This window comes from Mastigoproctus giganteus, chromosome 5, assembly GCF_048544385.1.
Source record: "Mastigoproctus giganteus isolate SK-2022 chromosome 5, ASM4854438v1, whole genome shotgun sequence".
NCBI lineage: Eukaryota > Metazoa > Arthropoda > Arachnida > Uropygi > Thelyphonidae > Mastigoproctus > Mastigoproctus giganteus.
In genome coordinates, this window is record NC_143579.1 from 66,207,724 (window position 1) to 66,222,338 (window position 14,615).

The window sequence follows — 14,615 nt, forward strand, 5'->3', positions numbered from 1 at the left end:
AAGACCATTTTAGTTCTTTAGTTTTGATAACCCCGGGGGCTCACATCTGGTGAGTATGGGCTTGGCACACCCAGGGTCCTGAGTTGGATGATGGATATCATCAGTCTTCCCTTTCTTGGTGATTCCCTTCCACTTTTCCTCTCTCTCTTTCTCTCTCTCTCTCTCTCTCTCAGGGTAACTCGGGAATTTTTTTTTTTTTTAGCTGGTGCAGCATAAGCCTCAGGCTTCCTTGCACCATATAACTAATAATAATAATAAGAAGAAGAATAAGAATGTCCTTTACTTGAGTTTTCTGCCTAATCCACGTGTTTCTCTTCTTATCTAACGGTTTGATTCCCAATATAATCCGTTCCATTCTTCGCTGCGTAGTTCTCAGCTTCTCTTCCATTCTTTTGGTGAGGGGCCAAGTTTCACTTCCATAAGTCATCGTGGGTAGTATACATTGGTTCATTATTTTACTTTTCAGACAAATTGGGATATTGCTCCTCAGTATGTGACTATATTTCCTGAATGCTATCCATCCAAAATTTATTCTTCTCTTGACTTCCAGCCATTTATCATTATTACAGCTGATGACTTGTCCCAGATAAGTATATGACTCCACCTTTTCAATTACTGCTCCTTCAATCATTATATCCCTTTCTGTGGCATACTTGTTCATCATTACTTTTGTTTTAGTCATAGTCATCTTTAGTCCAAAATCCTTACTAACTCTGCATAACTGATTAAGATTTTCCTCTAATTGTTTGGGTTCGTGGCTTATGTTGTTGTTGTTGGTTTGTTGTTTAATGGCAAAAGGGCTGCTAAGGCCATATTTTGCCTGATTCTATTTACTACTACTGCAGTTGAAATGTTAAAATCTGTTTAATGATCATGTCTGCTTCAAGAATGCAAAAAACTCAGCTAGATTTGCATTGTCTCCAATGAGATGAGATAATGTTAAAGGTTCTTGCAGATGTGAAAGCGACGTGAAAATTGTGTTTCGAGCATTAACGTATTGGTTAATTTAGTAGGATATGCTTCACCGTAAGTGCAGTCTGACAATATGTACAAATAGGCGGGTCTTCCCCCACGAACAGATAAATTGATCTCATGCTTGATGTCCACAACTGAGGTTCCCATTTGAATTGCAGCAGCTTATTACTGCCTGCCAGATCTGCAACCATTTTGATTCACAGACGTTTTTTATAACTGACTTGTAGTCTGTATACAGCACTTAGTAGTTAGGAGAGCACACAGTGATCAGACGTTTGGCGGCTTGATCTGCATGGTCATTTCTTTTGATGCCTACATGACCTGGTATCCAACAGAACGTAACTGATTGGTTGGCAGCATGTAACACAATTATCTGTGATCTGATTTGCTTTAAGACAGGGTGGATTGGGTTGGATGAATTTTTTAGCGCTGTTATTGCACTCAAAGAGTCAGAATAAATCATTGTTTGCTTACAGGACAGATCAGTTATGTGATCTAGAGCTATCTTTATAGCAAAAAGTTTGGCAGTATAGACACTGCATTCCTTCCAAAGGGACACAGAACTAAAATAAGATAGTGGAAACTGCTGCTGCACCTACTATTGCACTTGTTTTTGAGCCATCGGTATATGTGTATATATATATATATATATATATATGAAAATACTGAGAATTTTTAGCTACATGAGCAGCATGGAGTTTCCTGATGGTAGGATCTGCTGTCTGTTTTTTCCCCCCATTGTTGGAAAGAGAAATCACAGACAAGTATATAACTAGACTATTGAGGTTCATGATAACTGTAGTAGCCTTATTCCAATGGGCTTGTTTTCATTAGGTTTGTTTTCATAAAAGGTGGTCCACTGGGGCTCAAATAAGTATGGCCAGGTAGGAAGAAAGGGAAGACTGTATTTTTGCTGCATACTTCAGTGGCAACATTTTTCTCTGAATATGGAGTGGGGTTCGTGCACCTCTATATATAGACTATGTACAGGGGATGTTCTGAATGCTCCTAACTAAAGCAATCCTTAGAGCACTATGATGGATAGTGTCTAGCCGAAGTAGTGCACTTTTCCTGGCCGAGTCATAGATTGGAGCTCCATAATCCAAGTGAGATCTAATTAAAACCTGGTATAATCGAAGCAGAATGTATCGGTCAGCACCCCACGTGGATGAAGATAGTACTCTGAAGATATTCAATTTTTTTAAGCAAATGGTTCTCAGATATGTGATGTGCTGTATGAAGTTTAATTTATTGTCCAGGATTAGACCAAGAAATCTAATACTATTGGAAAGAGGTATGGTAAAATTTTTAAGTTTTAATTCAGGCTTGGGGTGGATCTTATGCTTTTTACAGAAATGAATACAGTTTGATTTTTGTGCTGATAAGTGGTAGCCATTCCGAAACATCCACAGCTCTATTTTGTTAATTGAGATCTGAAGCTGTCTCTCGATAGAATTCATATTTTTCCCTTGGTATGAGATCATGAGATCATCTGCATAGTGATATAATTCAACTGTACTTGGAATATCATGGATGATATTGTTTATTTTAATTAAAAATAGAGTAGGATTCAAAATAGATCCCTGAGGAACGCCTTCCTCCTATATATGAATTTTAGAAAGAACATTTTGATAATGAACCTGAAAGGTTTTGCCCTGGAGAAAGCTTTAAATAAACAAGGGAAGCCTGCCTCATAGTCCAAAGATATGAAGATCCCATAGAATACTGAAACGCCATGTTGTATCAAAAGCCTTTTCTAAGTCCAAGTTACCATAACTAAGTGGTAACTTGGACTTAGAAAAGGCTTTTCAAAGATCAAACATCAGAAATCCTTTTGTCAGAAATAACCATAACTAAGTGGTTATTTCTGACAAAAGGATTTCTGATGTTTGATTCTGCTTTAGTCATCATATCAAAAGTAGATCTGTTTTGCCGAAAGCCACACTGATTTTTATGCAGAATGTTGCGTGACTCTAAAAACCAGGTGAGGCGTTTGAGAACCAATTTTTCCAGTGTTTTTCCTAAACAACTAGTTAAGGAAATTGGACGATAGCTAACTGTATTAGAGAGCGATCTTTTCCTGGTTTAGGAAAAGATCACTCTCTAATACAAGTGAATGTCTCCAAGAGAGAGGATAAATATTTTCCTGAAAAATTCTGTTAAAAAATATTAGTAGACTTTGTAAAGCTATGTCATTCAAGTGTTTCAGCATAATATAAAATATGCCATCCGGGCCAGTCACACTATTGGGTGCTCTGTTAAGAGCTTCCTTTAACTCAGATATTGTAAAACGTTGATTACATAGGAGAGACCAGTGTTGAAATTTACCTTGTGTTTTTTTGCTGCCTCTTTAATTTTCTGGAATGAAACACCATATGAATATGCTGCTGAAGTTTTAGCAAAAGCTTCAGCGAAAGCGTTTGCTATGTCTTTGTCTTTGGGGGAAGACGGTTCTTGTCCATTACAGATCAATACAGGAGAGGATGGCAATAGATATTTGCCATTTAGATGTTGGATTTTCCTCCAAATTAATCTAGTATCGGTGTTTTTTTTGATAGTGGATGTGAACTGTATCCAAGAATCTTGTTTGGCCTTTCTTCTTATTTACCTTGCTTTAGCATTGAGTTTCTTATAGTTTATAAGATTAATAGTAGTGGGATGCTTGTGGAAAATACTCCAAGCTTTATTCTTTTCCTTTTTAGCTCTATTACATTCTTCATTCCTCCAGCAGTTTTTGCACCTGTGTGAACACGTAGACGACTGAGGAATAGCTTTATCAGCTGCTGCTAGTATTTGTTTTGTAATATGGTCAGTAGCTTCATCTATTGATTGATTCTGTATGTAGTGTTTATCTAAAGTGGTACTTAAGGAGAATGTTATCCAGTTTGCCTTTGAGAATTTCCACCTTCTACGAATTACCGGATAGTTAGAGATAGCTTGAAATTTGAAAGTAATAGGGAAATGATCACTATTATGTGGATTTTCCAATACTGCCCAATGTATACTTGAGTACAGAGCAGGGGAGCAGACAGATAGATCTGTGGCAGAAGTATTTCCTGTAGGAAAATGCACGAGTATGTGCACCTGTGTTCAGCACAGTTAGATTATGTGTATGTCTAGTAATGTTTCTATTAGCTGCCCTCTTTTATCCATATGTAGACTTCCCCACAAAGGGTGGTGTCCGTTAAAGTCACCCATCAACAAATAGGAGGTGGTATCTGGGCAAGGAGATCATCAAATTCTCTGAGTATAAATATTTGATTAGGGGGAAGATAAATAGAAACAAGTGATAAAATTATTCCAAATTATATGTGTACAGCAACAACTTCTAGATTAGTTTGAAAGGGAATTTGCCTAGATGGAGTATTAACAGATCTAAAACCACTACACCTCCATGCACTGCAGTTGTTGCATTCCTATCACGTCTGTACAAAGTATATATTTTTTTATAGAAGGTGTTACTTGTGGAGTTAAAAAAAAAAGTTTCCTGTAAGCAAATACCTGCAGGATTAAGATCTCGTATTAGGTCATAGAGCTCATCTGTATTTGTACATAGTCCTCGACAATTCCACTTTAAAATGCACTGCATTATTTAGGCTTAGTGGTAAGGTGATCTGGTTGCTTTTTAGAGGCAGTAGCCTTACGGCGATCTTTTTTTGGAAAGTTAGGATGTCCAGTGTCCATATCTTCTTCAACATAAATTTCTAATACAGGTTCTTCTTGTGTTGTGTCATCTATGTCCATTACTGTAGTATTCGTTTGTTTCTTAGCAGAGGATTCAGCTTTTTCCAACGTGGTCTCACTTTGGGACTTGATGCCACTAGTAGAGGGGTGGAAATGGGAGTATTACATGTTTGATCTTTATTGTTTTGCTTAACAGATGGCTGAGGAGCTGAAAGCATAGCTCTAGCCCATTCAGCAAGCGATTTGTCAGGTAGAATTGAGTCATTGGTTTGAGTTGCAACTGAGCAACATTTCTTTATGACATTAGCATATGTACGTGCTGGATCATCTTTCATTATTTGTCGTCTGGCTTCTTGATAAGTCACCTTATGTTCAACTTTATATTTCTGTATTGTTTTTCCAAGTTTCCATAAATCGCCGTTTTTTGAATATGCAGGATGATCCCCCCTTGCAATTTGGGCAAACTGGAGATGCTGCAATACAATCTGCTTGAGCATGTTCTTGGGAACCACATTTTGGGTATACATTGTTTCCTCGACATGTTGTCTGAGAGTGTCCGAATTTTTGGCACTTATAACAGCATATTGGATTTGGAATATAGGGGCGGATATGACAATTTAGATAACCAGCTTTAACAGTATTTGGTAAGTTGGCGTATTGAAAGTGAGTATTATACTACAGGTTGGAATGAGATTGCCATCCCTATGAGTCAGAATTCTCTTAGCTTGTATGACCTTTTGATCTTTCATTTCTTACACATGCTCCTCTTCTGTTACATTCAACAGATCCCATTCAGAGATAACACCTTTGGAACTATTTAGGGTTGTGTGGGGTGAGATTTTAACAGGAATTCTCTCAAAGGTTGTAAGTTTTAACAACAGTTCAGAATGTTTAGGCTGTGTCATTTCAACTAGTAAATCCCTGATTGTAACCTTTTGACCATTTTAGGTGATCCGGCGGCATTTTCTAGGAATCTCTGTATCATAAATGGAGAGAGTTTACTCACTGGTTGACTAGACAATGAATGGATTATAAGAAAGGTTGGATACTCTGTTTGATCATTGTCTTTTTTTTAAGCACTTACTTTACGCATTTCCTTGATCAGAATTGTACCGATCTTCGGTATTTGAGCTCGAAGGCTCTAATGCTGGATAGTTTTCTTTATCCATGTCATCTCCTTTTCTCCCTGGGGGATTAGCTTTTCGACCCAGCCCTGCCACGGGAAGGCAGGAGCAGTGCCACTTGTGGCCAAGCGTAGGAGTTAGTACAGTTAGTAAACTAAGAAAAAGTAAAGAAAAAGGTGCTTTCCTTTTTCTGGCTCTCTTTATATACTTTTAAAAAGTAGAGCTAATTAACAAAAGGACTTATAAAATGAAGTAAAACAAGAAAAAACTCGGTCGCTCTAGAAAACACAGTCTAGGAAAATCACTCTATGAAGTCGCAGATCGCTTGGCACACGGGGCCACATGGCTTATGACCACAATGTCATCTGCATATCATTTACTAAATGGTTTAGGTACTCTCTATTCACACTGACTCCTTTCTGTGACCAGTCTAATCTTCTGAAAGCTTCCTCAAGGGCAATAGTAAACAGCTTCAGAGATATTGTGTCTCCTTGTCGAACTCCTTTCTCAATTTTAAATTTACTACTGTCTTTGTCTAGTCTAATAAAGGAGGTAGCATTCCCATATATTTTCTTCAAAATCATAATATATGGGGTATATATGCCTTGTCTTTCCAGTGCCCGAAACATTGCCTCATGCTGTATGGAGTCAAATGCCTTTTCATAATCCACAAATGCCAGGCATAATGGTGTTTATATTCATTTGCCTTCTCCATTAGCTGTGCCATTATGTGAAGGTGATCCATAGTTGATAATCCTGTCCTAAAACCATCTTGCTTGCTCTTTCGGTTGATTCTCATCAAGTATTCTTTCTAATCTGTTAGTAATGACCCTTGTGAACAACTTGTAGATGTGGGATACCAAGCTAATTGGTTTATAATTTCCAATTTCTGATTTATCTCATTTCTTATGCAGCAAAACTATGATTGCATTATTCCACTCCTTAGGCATTGCACCTTTTCTAATGCATTTTGTGAAGAGTTGCCAGTTTTTGTGCCATGTCTCTTCCTCCCAATTTTAACAACTCTACAGTAACTTCATCTTCCCTGGGGCTTTCTGATTCTTCATTTTCTTCAACACACGTTCTACCTCATCAGGAAGAATATTGGGTATGTCATATGTGATACTAATTTGCGATCCATCTTCCCCACTGCTGGAATCATTCCCTTGCTCCTTGTATAATTCTCTATAGTAGTCTTCTGCTATTTGAATTATGCCTTCTCCACTATTTATAAGTACACCATTGCTATTCTTCAGTTTCAGTATCATTTGTCTTTTTTGTATTACTGCTCATTGCTGCTGATTTAAGTCCTTTGTTTTCCCTTAATGTACTTTTCTTGTGTTAAATCTTCTTATGTCCTCTCTGAGTCTCTTTCTAATGGCTTTGCATAACTCAGTATACTCAATTTTCTCCTTGTCAGTATTTATCTTGCTCTTCATTTGTCGTCTTCAGTTCATCGTGACAAGTGTTTCTTGACTAATTTTTTCTTCTTTCGATATCTTTTTACCTATAGGTTTCTTGGGCTTTATCACTTTCAGGAAGTTGTAATATTCCTCGTTGATATCTCGGTACTGAGCTGTGTGCAGAAGCTCAAACTTGTTCTTAAGTTCCAGTATGTACTGACTTTTCTCCTGTTCAGTTATCTCAAAGACCTTTGTATTATTTACTCGAGTCAGTTTTTTCTTTCTTTTCTTACATTTATATCAAGTGTGCATCTTACCATTTTGTGATCGCTTCCAACATTTACCTTGTTCAGGATGGTAACATCATTCACGATATATCTTCTGTTAGTGAGGATGAAGTCGATTTCATTAGTTGTTAATCCATTTGGGGTCTTCCATGTCCACTTTCTGTTTGCCCTTTTCTTGAAAAAAGTGTTCATTACTGACAATCCTCAAAATTCTGCAAATTCACAAGTCTTTCACCTCTCATTTCTTTCACCAATTCCAAAGTTTCCTATAGTTCCCCTTTCTGTGCTGTTTTGTCTCTTTCCAATCTTAGCATTGAAGTCCTCCATAATGATAGTGTAGTGGGTTTTCTGCTCATCTAGAAGTCTCTCAATTTCGGTGTACATTTCTTCAACCTCTTCATCATCATGGCTCGATGTTGGTGCATTAATCATTATAACCTTTAGCTTGTACCTCTTAGAAATCCTGAGTAGTAGTCTTGACACCCTTGGTGATGTACTTTTGAAATCCAAATGAATTCTTAATGTTACATGTGCATTTATGGCTTTTACGATTATTGCTTTAAAGATATTCTACAATGATAATGTATTAACTCTCTCTTTCTCTGCTATTTTCCCAGTTGATAGTTTCCACATAGCATCTTAAACTGTAATAGTCCCTTTTCCTGAAATCTAACATTCTATGCTTTTAGCAGTTGCAACCTCTTTCTCTATCTTCCAACTAAGGACTTGCACGATCACTTGTTGCTAATGATTTCTATACTGTGAGCCCTATAATGTTTATTTTGCTTGTGGGTAATGATCACATCTAGAATAGTTTTACCCCTAGTGTTTTCTATAACGTGCTGATGCAAGTAACAGCCACCTAGTTTATTTTAAAATTTTGTCTTACCCCCCAGTGAGCTTTCCTTACACATGTTCAGCAATGGCTGAACATGTGTGGCTGCAAAGGAAACATATAAATCCCCACAGGGCAGATATTATCAAATACAAAAAGGAGCAGCAATGCTGATGCTCATTAGAGTCAATACCTATAAAATGCCAAAAACAACTAATAAATAGAAACAGCAGCACCTATATACATCCTATTTTGAGTTGCTAATGCTTCGCCATGATACAATCCAATGGAAAGTAAGCGGAGAGGTAGGGTAATGGGTTTTTTTTTTTTTTTTTTTTTTGATTTGGTAGTTGTTGGCGCATCGGCTTCTGTGGCCATATTGCACCTCCCAAGGTTTTTGCAGTACTATGATCCAAGCCCGAGGCGGGAATCGAACCCGCGACCTTTGGGTTGCCGGGCAGGTACTTTACCCACTCGGCTAGCCCGGTCGGCTAGGGTAATGGGAATGAACAAGTTGACAGAGTGATTGAGTATGGTAATGAGAATATTATGACATATAATAATAGTTATAATGGATAAGTAAGTAACATGTTACAAGTAATATGTTGATGCAAGCGATGGAAATAAAATTATGTTTCTGAGAGGCATGTGTGGAAAGACCAGGAGAGATAGAGTACGAAACATGGCCATTGGGAACGCATATGAGAAGAATGATTACAAGAAATGATTGAGAGAAAGAGACTGAGATGGTTTCATAATGTAAAGAGAATTGAGAATAACAGACTGCCAAAGCAGATGTTAGAAATGAAAATAGAGGGTAAAAAACCATAAGGAATGCCAAGAAGATGGCAAAAAGAGATGTGGAGAAAGGAGGCATATGCTGGGAGGAGTTGGGGAGGGAGAGAGAGAGAGAGAGAGAGAGAGAAAGAAATGGTGGGAAGATAGAGCTAAGTAGAAAAGACTTGTTTCTTAATTGACACAGCAAGAAGCTGGAATGACAATGGATAAGTAGGTAAGTAAGTATATAATAATAATACTGAAATTAAAAGATAAATTTTGGATACAGTATGGTTGGTGTCTTAATTGAACTGAAATGTATCGTGTTCTTGATCTTGAAGGGTTCTTTCAACATGCACATAAACTGGCGATTCTGTGTGTTACTATTGTCTAGATAAGTAGTAGTAATGGAGGCATGTGATGCATGCAAGAAAGCAAGTGTATGAGCTTATGTAGCATCAGCCAAAAAAAAAAAAAAAAAAAAAAACAATTTCACACATCCATTCCTTCTAAAAGTTTATCAGTTCCTCTGAATTTATTTAAGCTACCAACTTCCACAATGACAGATGGAAGTTTGTTCCAGCAATTAACCACCCGCTGGCTAAAGGTAAATTTCGGCACATCTGTTCTACAACTGTCTTTCCTCAATTTGCATTTATGCCCCGCCCCTCAGGTTCGTAATCTGAGCAATTTTTAGAATCCCATCAGAATTCAGTGTGTGTTCAACCCATTCAAGGCCTTGCCTTATACACTTCAAGTCACCAAATACGTTGTTACAAATAGCAACTAACAACAGCTGATTAAGCATGTATCTTTGTACCTTGCAATTGCAAGATACAAAGTCAATCCTCACACTTTTTTTTTTTTTTTTTTATCATGCCTTATATATGTCTGAGAACCAACAATGCCAATGCTGGTTAGAAGCTAGTTTGATACTGAATAAAATAGTATTTTATTTCCATAAAAAGATACTTTTCTATTATAAATAAAATTAATATTACTAAAAAAATGAAGTGGTATACACAAATGAGCAAAATTAATATTGTTGAAAAATAATAAAATGAACATAAATATCAAAATTATACCTTCAAAAATGCCCATGCAATTCTATGCCAGCCTTTTTCTTGCTGAAGTCTTCTGGGTGTAATATCTGGTGCAGATGGGCTGAGGAAATCAATGACCTGAACATAATTTAACAATCTTCATCATTATATAAAAATTATATGAAAAAAAATCTTTGTGTAATAATTTAATTTTTATCTGAAAAATAAAGCTTATTATCAAAGGTTCTAACACTTAATACATTTCAAATATCTATCCTAATTCATAAGTAATTTGGCTTAAGTAAGGGCGTTAGTTTTACCAAACTGGATTAAAACCATTTACTGTCCAAACAAATGGAAGAGTTAATCATGGTGAATTTTCAGGGAACAGTGTGTGATAATTCAATGAATACTTAACCTGGCCAGAGGCATGAAAAGGATTGTTCTTCCTCTAATTCCACTGGGTCCCTTAGACCCCGACATGCCTATATTTGAAAAATCAGCTAAAAATAATTAAATATTGTTCACTTTTTTTGATGTCACCTTTATTTTCAATCTTTTCTGAACACAACTGCTAAAATTTCATTTTTTATATTAAAAGCATATGTTTGAATTAATTTTGGAAATTAAAACTCCCTTTTAAACCAGCTGGCAAGCAAAATAAAAATTTAAAACCCACCACTTTAACAAACACCTGCAATCAGATGACAGCCTGCCACTAACAGGACTGCTTGCTGCATGAAACATAAAGCCAAAATGGCAACAGTTTGATTCCCAACAATGCTTCATTGTCACAAAGCTAGAGAGCGTTACTGATTGTAGGAAAAAGTGCAGCAGTAAATACAAGTTGCTATCAATAAATGAACCTCAGTCTAATCAAAGAGAATGTGTTACTGCATTCCCACTCCTGACCACTTGACTACGGAGGCTGTCACATGCATATAATTAGGTTTAACTTAATTCATGAATTTTTCCTAATTGTGCAATAATTAACAGAGATTTCTGAAATTTTCAGTGGAGAAATCAACGAAAGCATTTTTAAAAATAGCTTTTAGGAGTTTCAGCTGTGTGAATGGAGTAGATGGAAGAGCATGAATTGCTGAAATATTGTTTGGAGTCAAAAATCAAACCCCATGTGATTAATAAAGGGTTAACCCTTTATTAGTCACATGGGGTTGATTTTGTTTTTTTGAAATACTTCTATAAATGAATCTTAAGATGCACACAGGAATCTAAAGTGTTTAGTGTGCCACTACATCCCCACATGACTGGTGAGCCAATTTACATCTCAAGACAGAGAGACATAAATGTTTAGAAATAGCTGATTTCATGTTTTCATATTATAATTTAATTTATAGCATTAAATATTTCTGGTTATTGTTTTAAATTTCATGTTTTCTGTAGAAAAATTAGTGATTCTAATAATATTTAACCGTACAGTTAGAATAGGTTCCAAAGTAATTTAGTTCAATACCTGTATTAAGCGCTTGTTGTTGAACGCAAGTTTTCATATATATCATAACAAGAATAAATTGCAATTCAATTTACAAATACATGGTCTCATTTCAAATATAAATAACATCTATTTCTATCTTCAATCTGCTAAACTTCAGTTAGTTTCTTAATGGAATCTCAACCACCATTCAAAAAAAAAAAAAAAAAAAAAAAAAACCTACTCCACAAAATACAGCCTAAATACCACTACGAAAAGCCATCTTGTCAAAACTGAGAAACAAGATACATGTAGAAGATGCTATTTAAAAAAAAAAAAAAATCCAAAATAAGAAACCACTTACTAACAATTTAAGTAATAAAACATGTATTCAAAGAAAAGGAACACATACATGAAATATCTCAAAAGTAATGCATATTTTTCATGGGAAAGAAGCTACATATGCAAACAGTATGAGGCAAAGGCTAAAATTATACAGAGAAAGCTTTTTCACAATTTTCATTTTGCAAGAGCTATCTATAAAATTTCAAATTGGAGGTAGAAAACATTAACTGGGATAACGTTTCAGGCGAAGCTGTAAATGAGGTATGCAACATCTTTATTATGCTTCAGGTGAGATCCCCAAAGATTGGGGGGAAGAGGGAGGGGTGGTTATTAATGGCCATTAAGCTTCACAGACTAATGTTTATTAGTGGAGTTTCTTAGAGTTCGGCGCTGGGGGCCTTTACTGTTTTCAATATTATCAACAATACTGAGGAAGCCATATCAAGTTTAACTTCTACATTTGCTAATGATAAAAAGATTGGCAGGGCAGTTAATGATAAGCAGGGTATGATACTCCAAAGTGATCTAAATATATTAGAAAGTAGGGCTGAAAACTGGCAACTAAGATTTAACACTGATAAATACAAAGTACTGCTTTTAGGTAGCAGTAATGACAGAATAGTATATAATTTTGGCTGTATCCCACTAATGTAATGAAGAGTGAAAATGGCCTTAGGATAATTGTAGAGTTCAACATGAAGCACTCTGAACAGTGCAGACAAGTTGCAATGCCTGCTTATCTGCACAGTAGTTATCCCACTGTATAAGGCAATGTTTAGGCTAAATCTTAAATACTTCATAGGTTTGAAGGATGTAGATCTCTTGGAACAAGTGCAGAGAAGAGCAACAAGAGTAGTCAAGGGCACAAAAGGATACTCTTACCAAGAAATGTTTAGGGTCTGTAGATTACAGCATGTGAAAACTAGGAAGCTACAAGGAGACTTGAATGAAGTGTTTAATGCTTTAAATGAATTGAGTAAATTAAATGCTGATGGCATCCTTACTCTTTCTCAGATGACACACACATAGTAGAGATATAAATTTGGTTTCAGCCAGAGAGTAACTGACTGTTTGAATAAACTTCCACTTGGTGTTGTGGGAGAAAGTAGATAATTTTAATTAATTTAAAGCAGAATTAAACAAATTATTAGGGATGGTCAAATGAAGTGGATAGTGGCTTATTTACTTATGTTTCTTATTTGCTGATGTTGTATAAGCTTGCTTCCTTGCTTCATTTTTCCATTATTAATACTAATACAGTACTTCTAATGAAATGCATGTCTTGAAAGAATCTACTACTCCCACCGAGAAGTTTGGAAACACAGCATATGACAATAGTTTCGTTAATTTTTTTTTGAAATTAGCTATGAAAATGTAAGGCTTAATATAAAAAATAAACACTAAAAGTACTTTAAGAATTTTATTAAGCATTGAAAAATTTACAGCAAAAAAATAGTGAAATGATTAATACAAGATTTTATCACTGCTTTACATAGTTTGCATGGCATTCTGGTGATTAATTTTATAATAGTATCTTGACAAACATTATTCCAAGCGATCTTCAAGATCCCCCAAAATTTTGTGAAAGTGGACAGACTTCACTGACTTGACAATCTAGATCAGTGGTGTCCAACCTATGGCCCGTGCAGAAAGTGAACTAAAGTGTTTTCTGTATTTATAAATGATATTGATGATGGTATATCAAGCTTAATGTCCAAGTTTGCAGACGATACAAAGGTTGGCAGAGTTGTCAAGGACACTACTGACACTATGCTGCTGCAACAGGATCTGGAAAGGTTGAGCAGATGGGCTGAGAGGTGGCAAATGAAGTTTAACATTGACAAATGTAAAGTACTACACATGGGAAACAGCAACCCCAGAGCAACGTATCAACTCTGTGGTACTACACTGACAGTGGTAGAGAATGAAAGGGACTTGGGGGTGGTTGTGCAGGCAGATATGAAGTTCTCTGAGCAGTGCAGACGGGCGGCAAGAGTAGCTCATGGAGTATTGTCAATGATATACAGGAATTTTTCCAGCAGGGATAAGGAGGTGATTATTCCATTGTATAAGGCAATGGTCAGGCCACACCTAGAGTACTGTATACAGGTCTGGAGGCCTCATTTCAAGAAGGATGTAGAGCTGCTGGAACGAGTACAGAGAAGGGCAACAAGATTAGTGAATGGAACAAAGGGGTGCTCTTACGAAGAAAGGCTTAAGTTTTGCAAATTACAGTGTCTGGAGACTAGGCACCAGCGAGGTGATCTGATAGAGGTGTATAAGGCCTTGAATGGTTTGAGCATGCTCAATGCTGATGGGATTCTTCCTCTAGCTCAGAAAAATCACCTGAGAGGGCATAAATTCAAATTGAGGAAAGACAGATGTAGGATAGACGTGCGGGAATTTGCCTTTAGCCAGCGGGTGGTTGGTTGGTGGAACAGACTTCCATCCCTTGTGGTGGAGGTTGATAGCCTAAATAAGTTTAAGGATCAGCTGGACAGGTATTTTGAACGAACAGAGGGGTGAAGTGGAAGTGGGTTTTTTTTTTTTTTTTTGGCTGATGCTGCATAAGCTTGCTTTCTTGCATCAAATGCCTCTACTAATGCTAATGCTAAAACAGCATTTCAAATTTTGTTAATTATCAAAAACATTTTCTCATTAAATGTTATGTTCAGTAAATGTAATTGTGTATTGTACTTAATAACCTCCA

At 36.4% G+C, this 14,615-nt stretch overlaps 1 protein-coding gene across 2 annotated transcripts in view; it reads right to left on the bottom strand.

Annotated features, from left to right (window-relative positions):
* Window positions 1–14,615, bottom strand: part of LOC150085456 (jouberin-like) — a 320,291-nt gene that overhangs the window by 246,053 nt on the left and 59,623 nt on the right. For both annotated transcript variants that reach the window (XM_090373258.1, XM_090373259.1), the window contains exon 7: window positions 10,171–10,266. In XM_090373258.1, the coding sequence (XP_090229384.1) occupies window positions 10,171–10,266 (96 nt within the window). The remainder of the gene's footprint in view (window positions 1–10,170; window positions 10,267–14,615) is intronic.